Source organism: Diabrotica undecimpunctata, chromosome 7, assembly GCF_040954645.1.
Source record: "Diabrotica undecimpunctata isolate CICGRU chromosome 7, icDiaUnde3, whole genome shotgun sequence".
Taxonomy (NCBI): domain Eukaryota; kingdom Metazoa; phylum Arthropoda; class Insecta; order Coleoptera; family Chrysomelidae; genus Diabrotica; species Diabrotica undecimpunctata.
This window is the reverse complement of record NC_092809.1, coordinates 83,338,933-83,351,954: the sequence shown is the minus strand read 5'-3', so window position 1 is coordinate 83,351,954 and position 13,022 is coordinate 83,338,933. Positions and strand designations below refer to the sequence as shown.

The 13,022-nt window shown below is 34.4% G+C and overlaps 1 protein-coding gene across 1 annotated transcript; it reads right to left on the bottom strand.

The window, feature by feature from the left end:
* Nucleotides 1–1,553: 1,553 nt before the first annotated feature.
* Nucleotides 1,554–2,992, bottom strand: LOC140446501 (matrilysin-like). The gene is made up of 3 exons (XM_072539056.1): nt 2,581–2,992; nt 2,123–2,533; nt 1,554–1,813 (listed from the first exon to the last, which is right to left on the bottom strand). The coding sequence occupies exons 1-3, from the start codon at nt 2,990–2,992 to the stop codon at nt 1,554–1,556; spliced, it is 1,083 nt and encodes a 360-aa protein (XP_072395157.1).
* Nucleotides 2,993–13,022: the final 10,030 nt, after the last annotated feature.

Here is a 13,022-nt window from a genome sequence, read left to right as displayed (position 1 = left end):
AAACAAACGATCCATACCGGTAGATACTAGGACTTCTATTATATAGACGAGACACCTAATATTGCACAATAAAAATAAACTATGAATCAATTTTCAGCCAAAACCCCTGAAAAACTCGTAGGTGTTCCTTCAATTTCCTCAACATAGACGTTTTCACAAAACTGAACATCCAATCTTGTCATAAAATCATTGAACTGTAGACTTCCTATAAATTCCTTGAAAATAGTTTGTATCACACCGGGTCAGTCACAGATTATTGTTTAAAACTAAAAGGTAAATTGAGGACCAGAAATAATATTCTTCGCAAGCTTGTCAGCTAAAAATGAGGCGCACGTCCTTCCGCCCTTAAAACATAGACGCTTGTACTATATGCTTCTGCTGCCGAATATACCTTGTTAGACAAATTAACCATTCTTTGTTTTTGTGCACACTACTACCCATTTTAACACAAAAATATCTATTGAAGCACTTAACCATATTTATTTTGAGATAGCGTTTTATCGAGATATCATATGTAGTACACAAATAAGACCAGAACTAAAATATTAAAAAAGCTTTATACAATATATCGCAGAAGATTGGATAAAATAAAAGTAGTTTTTATTAATCAGATGCTTACATAAAATGTACAAAGACATACTCACGTAAACAAAATATATTACGAAATTTCTGTAATTAAAAAAAACATCAAGTTCGGCATTGAACTAATAAAATTATATTAAATAAAAAAACGACATCTTTAAAAATACAGAAAAAAAAAATTTTCTATGCAAGCGAACATTCCATTCAATAATAAGCTCAAAATCCTTTTGTATCTACATACCTGTTTTTTAAAGAACCAGTTACATTTTAGTACTTAGTTATACCAGGTAATATGATATCCTCTGTTACACAGTGTAATGCGTATGACATTCCACTGTCTACAAACAGTAGATAAAAATAAGGAGCCCATATAAACCGTTCAGGGTATATGTTGAAAATATAAGTAGATAGGCTATGTATGTCCTGGCACATCCCCTAAATTGCAACCCCTAAAATCGCAACCCCCTGTCGTAAGTTCCAAACGGCTTAACGTAGGATGACGTACGAGGGCTCGTTGGAAAGGGGATGAAAAATGGGGTTGAACGCAGTATGTGCCGTGCGCATCGGAGCATGCCAAAAGGTCATTACGTCATATCTTTGTTTCTATTGGTCCGATCGGGGCGTACGAGAGCTCGTTGGAACGGGGAGAAGGCAGGGAGACAAAAAACAAAGATGGCGACGTTGCCAAATGGGCGCTAAAACGTATCTTCATTGCTATTGGCCTGATTTTGACGTATGAGGTGTCAAATGAAAGCGTTAGTGACACAGAAGCCATGTCAACGATCAGTATGAACATTCTTCTTCTTCTTCTTTTCCGTACAGTGCCTAAGAGAACGTGACATCCGACGTAGAACGTGACATTCGACACAGAACGTAAAATGTCACGTGACATTCGACGCAGGACGTTGCTTAACATACATACAGAGTAATGGAATTTAAATAAAAACAACATCATCATAAACGAAGCATTTTTATTCGTATATAGTTACAATTTTGTTTAACAAAGTTCTTAATTGTTTTAATAGCCCGTCGTTGGGGCAGGGTATCCCAAAAAGTTCCCAGCTAAACGTTCCTGCTGCTACAACTTTACGTGTGTATTCGCTGTACTTATAATAGGTGTTGTTCTGAAAAAAGTAAATAAACCCATCAGTATAGCGGAATGCTGATGTTATTGTATCTGGTAGTCCGGGTAAGAGATAATTCATGGGTCCACGGTTTAAGACATCTCCAGCTTCATTAAATTCAATATAAAAATCATCATTGTATAATAAATACGTTTGACCGCTGTTTGTTTGAAATAATGCATTTATTTTGGTTCTCGCAGGTATAGAAGGAAACATAAAACGTTTTTGAAGTTTTAAATTGGGGAAAGATGCAGCGTAATACTGATTATTGCGTATAGTTACTAAGTGTCCCTCGGAATTTTGAAAAACATGTGAAACGTGCGTAGACCTCAACTCTTTAGGGAGATAATCGGTAATTAATTCGGGATGTTTTGGAAGGCGCATTTCATTTAAATCAAACTTCCATATATACGGACCATATCCAACGTACATTCTATAATTTGGAAACTGAGGAGAAGTAGCTAGAAACATGAAATCTGGATACGGAATTAGACATAATATGTTTTGTATTGCAGGTGTGGTCGTTGTTGTTGTTGGCAAAGAGGTCCTGTGTTTGATGGTAGATGTTTTCGACATATGGTTCTTGTTGTGCGAAAGTGGTGTTTGTGCTAGCGTAACTGGTGTTGTTGGTATGTAAGAGGGTGTTGTTTTTGGCCCATATAGAATACTCATTGCCTTTTTATCATCATCACCAAAAGGTGGTACATCTTGTTGATACCAAGGATACATAATAGACGAATCAATAGTACTGTGTGCTAGTCCGAGAGAATGACCAATTTCATGCATTAGGACAGCCAAAAAATTGACTTCACCATTGGGAGCGCTGCCTTTCCTACATACCATCGTTCACTAACATCAAGATGAATTTCGGTACACTCTCCGTGTGCGCTTGGAAAGTATGCGTGAGCCAATACTTTTCCAGGACCATCGAAATTAAATGAACATTTAGAGGTTCCTTGACAACTTGCTCGAAAATTATGAGTATCTGGTACCACAGTTATAGTAATATCAGGCCTCGGAGAAGGTATTATTACTTGTTTAAACTTTAAATTAGATATTGTCTCCCATCTAGCGAAAGCTTCTGCAGCAAGATTTATATAATCGGGATTACTAATAGCCTGAGGGAAATACCAGCGTAAAGTCGTTTTATTCCACTTCGAACGAATGGCATAGTTATTGTCGCCAACAGAACATCGAGGCTTATTCATAATCATATTTATAGTATCATTATTTATTGTTCCAGTCACAGGAAGATTGTATTTTTCCTGAAAGGCAACTAGGGCCATATCTATACTAGAAAGAGCATTATTTGATGTATTTAGATATCCCAAACGTTTAAGAAAAGAACTAGCATACTCCAGAGTGCTATTCTGTGCACACACAGATACAGAGAGCAACAATAAAACATGTAAATAGACCAGCATCTTGATTTATACTAATATCCAAAAATTGGTACTATAGTTATTTATACAAAATTCACAAAAACAGAATTATATACTAAAATATTTAAAATATAATAATATGTTAAAATAGTGCATTTGTTAGCAAACAGGATGAAGCCTCGTGATAACGCGGTACCGCATAATTCAAAACACGTAAACAAGTGTGATAACAAATTTTATTTTAATCATTGGAAAAACAAGTACACCGGAAAGAAAACCGCAGTTGCTACATTTTGTAAAATGTATGATGATATCAGCAACCACATTAACAAAATTCTAAATTGATAACAACGATTCGCTTACCGCAATATCTATTTATTGTATACCATAAAAATTAGTTAAAGAAATAAAAATAAATATATAAATATGAGCATTTCTAGAACACAAGGTGTTGCTTATCAATGAAACGGATCAGTTGATGGTACCGTAGGCGTATTAGGTTGACGCAACTTGGGCTCGCGTGGGGCGATATGCTGCTCTGTTCTTTAAAAGACCGAGGAGCGCATACGGTGTCACAGTTCGCATCGCAAACATACAACAACAACAACAAGTTCGCAGTAGTCAATACGGTGTGCAGTAACTTACAGATATCTGATAAAGGTAAGCGGTGTTTGTCTTTTGTATATTTCTATGTATTTATTATGTCCTTTTTATCATTGTATTTTATGAGAATTGTACATCTCTCTTTTCGTATTTCATGCAGTATTTATTATGTCCTTTTTATCTATTTGGGTGTTGTAAAACATTTCACGTCTGCTATTTTTTATAAGAAGTATTCTCCGCTGTTCGTAGTTCGATTTCTTGTTCATTCACGTTAAGCGGAAAAACTATAGTTTGTTCTATTGTTGTTGTAGATGGATCTATCAAAACTAAATAATTCATCCTTGGTTGCAGAATGTAAGCCAATAAAAAAACTTAAAGATCTGCAAATTGGAGAAAAATTTACCATTCGCAGTGCAAAGGTGGTAACAACACAATTTGGGGATACAGTTCTGCTGGATTTAGGCGCTGAAGTTGTTTTCTTACCATAGCGGGTAACCAAAGCCTACCAAGCAGCAATAACGGACCTCAACAGCGGAAACTATTCGCTGATATACGAAGGGGAAGTTGATATTGGAAAAAGCAGACTCCTAGCATCCTTTAAGATAGTTGAATAAGGTAAGTGATTTTTTCTTATTGTTTGTCTGTGTGAGTAGCCATGCATATAAAACAAGTGATTAAACAGTCTGATGATTTGATGCACATTATTAAAAAGCTTAGTAAAATAATTTTCGATAAATTCACTGAAAGAGATCGTAAAGTTTGGACAAGACGGTTAAATAGTCAAATTTTTAGATGTAGTAAAGTAATTAAAAACAGTAAACTATCCGTAGGAACAGTTAGAAAATTGCAAACTTACATAGGACATTTTAAGCATTTTAGGCAAATTATTTTAAATTTCAATAATAAGTACGTTGGGTTGGGGCTTAATTCAAAATTACGCAATAGAGTTAAATGGGAAAATGTCATTTCGTGTTTTGCTAGTCGAATTAAAACTGGAGTTATAGTTAATTTAGTGCATAAGGACTTAACACAGTTCCTAAATGATTGTTATATTATTTTTAGCAGAAAAATTAAAATTATTTTAAAAACAAATAGAATTCTTAAAGTCAATACTACATTTTGCGGCGAATTCATTAAAAAATCGAGTGATACTGAAAGTTTAGATTTAAGATATTTTAACACTAAAAATGCTATTATAGACACATCGACCGATTTACATCTTTGGTTTAGTGAAAATGTTAAGGATAAAATTTTTACAAAGCTGTCTGAATTTGCAGAAAAAGATTCGGGTGCTGCTCTGTCTAAAGTAATTTCATTAGAAGTCAATATTAATAAAGTAGAAATAGGAAACGGTTCATCGTTCATTGACTTGCCAAAAGAGATTAGCAATAAAAAGGCTTGTATTAATGTGCATAACGTTGATCAGGCTTGTTTTTATTGGTCGATTGTTAGCGCTCTGTATCCAGTTCCTACAAATCCACAACGAGTTTCGAAATATCCACATTATTCTACTGTTTTGCAAACAGACAAATTAGAAAGCCCAATGCCATTAAACCAAATTTCAAAATTCGAAAAATCAAACGCCATATCTGTCAATGTGTTTGCATTAGAATTAAACGTAGTGAAGGACAAACAATTTTATGAAGTAGTACCTGCCAGACTGACACCGCAAAAGATGGAAAAGCATGTTAATTTGCTCCTAATACAGGATAAATATTTCCCAAAGTTAAACGATTACGATGATCCTCCAGAAGATGATGATGATCAGACTGAAATACGCCTTCATTATTGTTGGATTAAAGATTTGGGAAAATTAGTAAAATCACAATTGAACAAAAACACACGTAAAAAATATATTTGCGATCGTTGTTTAAACTATTTTCACAGCGAAAGCAAACTAGCAGAGCACGAAGAAATGTGTTCAGATATGAATAAATGCAAAATGACTGTTCCTAAATACGATCATGTGGCTTTTCGCAATTTTACATACAAACAAACAACTCCGTTTATAGTTTATGCTGATTTTGAATGCCAATTACATAATTTTACAGATTCAAATGTCTCATTGAGTAAAACAGCAAAATATCAGAAACATGTATCTTTTAGTGCAGGTTATTATTTGAAATGTGCTTACGATGATAGTTTATCTTATTTTTAATAGCTATAGAGGTGAAAATTGCATGGAGTGGTTCGCAAAAGAAATGGCCGAAATTTCCAAATTTGTAAATTCCAAAATAAAGACAATTATACCTATGGTCGAAAAGCCCAACACAAATGGAGCAACTGTTTGTCATATTTGTGGCAAACGCTTTTTGGCTACAGATACAATTGTAGATCACGATCATTTTACGGGACAAGTACGGGGATTTGCGCACCAAGCATGTAATTTGAACTTTAAAAAATTGTTTGTCGTCCCAATCGTATTTCATAATTTTAGTGGCTACGACTCGCATTTTATGATTATAGATCTTTGCAAGCATGGGCACTTGAGCTTACTTCCCATAAACAAAGAAAAATACATTTCATTTACATTACAATCTGACGAACATCAAATTAAATTACGATTTATTGATTCTCTAAGATTTATGGGAGCTTCACTGGATGAATTGGCATCTCTTTTAGATATATCAGAAAAAAAGATTTTAAAACGAGAATTTAGTCAATTAGATAATGATACATTTAATTTGTTAACTTATAAAGGAGTATTTTGTTACGATTATATTGATAGTTTGGAAAAATTGGATGAAACCTCTTTACCCAAAATTAACCATTTTTATAGTAAGTTAAATAATGAATACATTAGTGAAGAGAAGTATGCTCATGCGCAAAATGTTTGGCAGAAATTTAATTGTAAAAATTTGGGAGAATATAGCTATTTGTATTTGAAAACAGATATTCTGCTGTTGGCTGATGTGTTTGAGCAGTTTCGACAAAAATGTCGAGACACATATAAATTAGATCCAGCATGGTATTATACTATGCCAGGATACACTTGGGATTGTATGTTGAGATACACACAATGTAAATTAGAATTGCTAAAAGATGTGGATATGATCTTGTTTATGGAAAAAGCCATAAGAGGTGGGATATCTGTTTGTAGCAACAGATATTCGGAGGCCAACAACAAATACATTTCGTCGTATGATCCCACACGGCCCTCTAAGTACATCCTCTATTTAGATGTAAACAATCTGTATGGCTGGGCCATGAGTGAAGCTTTACCAATAGGAGGATTCAAGTGGATTGAAGACGTAACCAAATTTGGTGTTGGTAATCTTCCCGAAGGCCATATAGATATTATGTCAATACAGGATGATGCAAAGGAGGGCTATTTTTTCCAAGTTGACTTGGAGTATCCACGCGAATTACACGACAAACATAAAGATTTTCCATTTGCTGCCGAACACCGCATTCCGCCCGGTTCAAAATTGCCAAAGTTAATACCAACCTTATATCACAAAACCAAATATATTATGCATTATAGAAATCTTAAACAGGCATTAGCCAACGGGTTAATTTTAACAAAGATACATAAAGTTTTGAAATTTAATCAATCTGCGTGGCTGCGACCGTATATCGAGTTAAATACAAATTTACGGGCGGCAGCCACCAACAGTTTTGAGAAAAATTTGTTCAAATTGATGAATAATGCTGTGTTCGGCAAGACCATGGAGAACATAAGACGTCATCGTATTGTAAAATTATGTAAAAAGTGGCATGGAAGGTACGGAGTCAGAAATCTGATTGCAAGTAGTCGATTTCACAGTCGTACGATCTTTAGCGAAAATTTGGTTGCCATTGAACTAAAGAAAGCAGAGGTATGTTTTAATAAACCCCTGTATATAGGCGCAGCAATCCTCGATATATCCAAATTATGTATGTATGATTTTCACTACAACTTTATGCTTCCAACGATGGGAGAGAAAAACTGTTCATTGTTGTACATGGATACAGATAGCTTTATTTATGAATTGCAATGTTCAGATGCATATAGAGAGGTATTAAAGGCGCATCCAAGTAAATTCGATACCTCAGACTATGCCGAAAACAACCCATACGAAATAGAAAGGTTAAATAAAAAATCCCCGGATTAATGAAGGATGAGGCAAATGGGAAAATAATTACACATTTTATTGGATTACGATTAAAAATGTACACATTTAAACTGCAAATAACTGACGAGGAGGGGGAAAAAGAGAGACAGCGTCTAGAAAGAAAACAACTAAACAAAGAGAGAATTGAATGTGACATAGGAAATTTGGGAATAACGAAAAAAGCAAAAGGAGTGAAATATAACGTCGTTCGAAATAAAATTACGTACGAAGACTATGAAAAATGTCTTAAAGAATTCAAAATTCAAACCGCGAGCCAAAGATATATTCGGTCGTACCAACACTCAGTATTCAGCATCGAGCAATCCAAAACGGCTCTTAGTCCTTATGACGATAAGAGGTACTTAATACCAAAATCATTTAATACGCTTCCGTGGGGACATTATCTTGTTGAATAACATGTATTTGTTGTTGCAGAAAAACAGATAATTGGTGTCAAAATTCGTTTGATCATGTCTTGTTTGATACTACTTGGTTCTTTCAATGTAGATGCACTATGCATAAATAATTATCTTCTTTTAGTATATGGCTACTCATAAGAACAAAAAAAAGAAAAGATCACTTATCGCAAAGTTTTTGTAAATTGTAGTTTTGTAAATATAAAAAAAATAGTATTAATTTTATAATGTAAGTTTTAATAATAAATTTGTGTAATCTTACATTTTTTTGGTTTTATTTATGTTAGATTACAAATAAAAGACAACATATTTATATTAATATTATTTATTCAGTTAAATCATTTACAACTTTAATTTTATAATAATATACAAATTCCTTTAAAGCTAAACTTAACAAAGTGTTTGGACAAATATTGCAATATGCTGCGAAGGCTTCAACTGGTCCATGTAAAGAGTCTATAGCACCAAAATTGTTCTTGATGAAAGTTGAAATGTTTATATAGTATTCGTGAAATTGTAAACTCTTTAACAGCACCACTCTATGCGACATCATGCTCTGGTCTGCTTCTATAATTTGGTTGACGTCATCTTCCTACAAATAAAATGCGACCCCAAATTTCTCGATTGTCAGCAACTTTACATTTTCCATCACCAATTGTCTTAGTTTGCAGAAATCACCACACATAAATTCGATGGGATCATACTCATCCGCATAAGTCGGTAGATCTGCTTGGAAAAAATCACTCATTTTTTCTTTAAACCACTCAATTATGGCTTTCCACTCGAATGTGCTTAAACTGATTCTGTTAAAATTACCATGTTTACACAGAATGATGGATGGTGAAAAATCTCGAGCTGGAGATAGACCAATTTTTATATGGAGAGAGCTCATTGGATATGTAGTTTCCAATAAACAATATACTTCATTTGTGGCTGCTGCTTCAAATTTTGCCAATACTCGATCTAATTCGGCGCCAGGACTAGGTGGTTGACCATCTTCATCGTAGTCAAATTCTATACTAAATTCACTGCTATCATCATCGAAATTAACAGGCTGACTGTCATAACCACTATCTTGAGAGCTCATCATCTTCTTGTTTCGAATACCGTTGACGAAATGGGTGTAAACTAAACATCGTAGTTTGTCTTAAATTTATACTTTTGTCATTCCCCACTCCTTGTGGTTAATTGTAAGCCTTTTTTAGAAAAGTGTATGTCTACGCGGCGAATCGAAATACAGATCCTCAAACTATATTCGATTTATTTATCCAGCTGTTGTGTTTGCTATCCATTCCTAACCATTTCACATACATCTTATTGCCTTTTCGTCTGAGTACTTTTTCGACCAGGTATATGTCAGGGCTTGATGTTTTCTGCAATTCTTCTTCGTAAAAACCGCCACTAATCGGCGCACCTTGCATGTCTTCGAGCAAATACGTTATAGGATTTGTTATCATAACTTGTACAATTTTAAATAATTCAGTAGTCCAATTGGGCGTGTATGCCTTTTCGAAGAAATGTTTTGCCTTTGATACACGTACAATGTCGCCAACTTTAAACTTTCGTGGACCGGCAATCTTTAAATGAGTATAACTTTTGTTTAAAATGGCTTTTTCGTTGGATTTGTTAACCTGTTTGTATCCTGTTTTACTGTGTTTTGTGTTGTTGTATTCCTCGGTGATTATGGGTAGAGCATCTAACCATTTGTACGATCCATGTAAACTGAAATACTTGTACAACTTTGCTTTCAACGTTCTAATAACTCTTTCGCAAATAGCAGCTTTTTTGATTGTGTAGGTGCTGTAATGATTAATTTCATGTTTTTTCATTAAATTTTGAAATTTTCTGTTGTAAAATTCGGTTCCCTGATCAGATTGTAAGTTTTTTGGGACTCGTCGAGTATGAGCGAGAATATCCGAAAATGCCCGAGTAATTTCCTCACCAGTCTTCGTTTTTAGAGGACGTGTCCACACAAATTTTGAAAAACAATCAATTACAACTAGTATTAGTTTGTAATTTTTATTTTGATGTGCATAAGGACGCATTTCAGCCAAATCCATTTGCCACAAGTCATCGATTCCTTTGATTATTGTTCGACGACGAGGATAGTTTTTTCGTGCTGGTTTATGCAATTCGTTCACCACCTCTTTCTTTTCTTTAGACATTATTTTTTCATCACACCTTCCACTACCTTAAGACGTTTGTCTATATCCCATGAATGAACGCTATCTACTATGCTTTTTAATGATTGTTCCACTTGTTTTATCCTCTCTTCCATCTTTATATCGTACATCGTATGCTTTGCAACTGTTTCTGCAGCAGATTTTAGATTGTTCTCCATATCCTTTTTCAGTGTATTCAAATCACTTTGGATAAGTTTGTTCCACATATTTATACTGTTCTTCGCATCATTTTTTATTGTATTCTGACCATCTTTGATTATTTTTTGTAACTTTTGCTCAAGAGCATCCTCTATATCCTTTTTCGTATTCAAATCATCTTGGATTATTTTTTTCAGCATATTTATACTGTTGTCCGTATCATTTTTTAGTGTATTCAGACCATCTTTGATTATTTTTTGTACCTTTTGCTCGAGAGCAGATTTTAGATTGTTCTCCGTATCCTTCTTCAGTGTTTTCAAATCATTTTGGATTAGTTTGTTCAACATATTTATATTGTTCTCCGTATCCTTTTTTAGAGTATTCAAATCATTTTTCATTATTTCCTGCCACTTTTGTTCGAGAAGGGGAAGTGCGATGTTATGTATATCATCTAGTTCTTTTCCTAAATCACGTATATCATCTGCAATTAATTTTGTAGCAGTGTCTAGAGTTTCCTCCATTTCGCTTTTAAATGTATTCAAGTCATCTTTGATTCTGGTCTCACACTCGAGAAGTGGAAGTGTGGTTTTACGCAACTCATTGATTTGTTTATCAACGTATTTTTTCGTTGCAGCATCGTCATTGTCTGATGGATCCTTGACATTGCAAATTTTCACATTTTCGGCATTAATATTTCCGTCAGACGTATGTGGAAATGTAACTCGTGCCACCTTTTGGGCATTACTACTACTGTTACGAGAGTGATGACCGAATTTGTCGACACTCATAGTGGAAATGATACTGACATTCCCAGTTACTCTATTATATTAGCTTCTTTTAGTTCATTGATGATTGCTACGATTTCGTTGTCGAGAGATGTGTTGCCGGCGTCTTTCAAAGCCACCAATAGTTTAAGACGTTCAACTAACTCATTTGGATCATCCCAATAAATATACTCTATGGGGGCAGTGTTGTATGTTAAACGAGAGTCATCCAATCCCGTTCCTTTGGTCGTAGATGAAGATGATCTTGTTGTTGTTGTTGTTGTTTTCGTTCTGTGTTCGAGTTCTTTTTTGGATCGAGTTGCATGCTTTTTCATTGCTGTATCAGATGGTTTGAATAGAGGTTTAATAATAGAATGGTATTTTTCTCCACTAGAACCTTTAAGACGTCCTAAGGTATCCAGATGAATCTCTGTGTTTTTCAACAGTGTTTTATACTTTTGTAAATCCTCATCATTATACTGTTCAGGGTTGGCATAAAATAAAAGTTGATATAGACCTGGCGTACCACCTAACCTACGTTCTTCTAAATCACGTTCTCGAATTATTATTATGTCTCCATTGCGTTTGTCAAAGTTTATTCGACGTTTTCCCATTATCCAGCCACTAATAGAATCGTAAAATGGTCCATAGTTTTTATCAATTTTATCGTCTTTTATTAAATATTCTTTTATGTACTTGTGACTTATTGGAGGATATTGATCAATATATTCGTCTGTGGCATCCATCGGAATCTCGATTGGTTCTTGAATAATGTTTTCATTAGGTACCGCTAGATCAGGTGCATCAAGAAATACATCATCATCATCATCACCATTCTTCTCCTCCTCCTCCTCTTCCTTTTTCATTTCTTCTTTTTTAACTTGTTCAAACTTGTTAGTGATAGTATTATGTAACGTTTTTGATGATTGTGCAATATCTTTGAGAGGTTTCGAGAGTGGTTTAAACAGTTTATTTAGGGACTCATCTTGTTCTGTTCGACCTAATTTTAATGCCAAATATTTTTTGCGAATTGATCTAGCCAATTCGGCGACTTTCTTCTTGCGAAGCGCAATGGCAACCGTATCATCTGACATTGTGATGACAACTAAACAATTATCTTACAATTTTATATATTTATCAAATCCTTTGCGATATCGCCCATTATTGAGAGCAAAATCTTTTATAATTACCAGAGTACCATACCTATCACACCAACATTCAGAACAAATTTTTTTAAATTCATCAAATGACATGTCGGGTGATACATGCTCATCAAATACATGCTTTAAATTTATCTCATCTTGCTTGAATAGTACAATCATGTTACAGTTGTCTCTAATTAACTGCTTCGGTATTTTTGAATATGTTTGGCATAAATAAGCGGCATCGATATCTTTATGTCTGCACATGGAATAATACTCGCGAATCTTTTGCTGACCATCGCATGCAACATCGTCAAATAAAAACACAGAGTGAGGTTTAGCTTCGCTGGGACTAATAATTTCTTCGTTGTCTTTAAATGGGTAATATCCTACACCTTTAACTTGCGCTATTACATCTTGCAGTAGTTGGTATTTCGGTTGAAAGAGGGATTTCGAATAAACATAGACATTTTTTAACTTGACGCCATTCGGATTGAATAGAAGAGATAGCATAACATTCGTTTTGCCGCACCCACTTGGACCGCAAATAATCGCTCTGAATGAATTCGGTAGCAATTTACCATGTTTACTGTT

Excerpts from the sequence above, each read along its gene's own strand:
- LOC140446501 (XM_072539056.1), bottom strand. The coding sequence starts at position 2,992 with ATGGCCCTAGTTGCCTTTCAGGAAAAATACAATCTTCCTGTGACTGGA. Across the intron at positions 2,534-2,580 it reads TCCAAGCGCACACGGAGAGT|GCAGCGCTCCCAATGGTGAA; the intron begins GTACCGAAATTC and ends TATGTAGGAAAG. Across the intron at positions 1,814-2,122 it reads TAGAATGTACGTTGGATATG|CTGGAGATGTCTTAAACCGT; the intron begins GTCCGTATATAT and ends AATTTAATGAAG.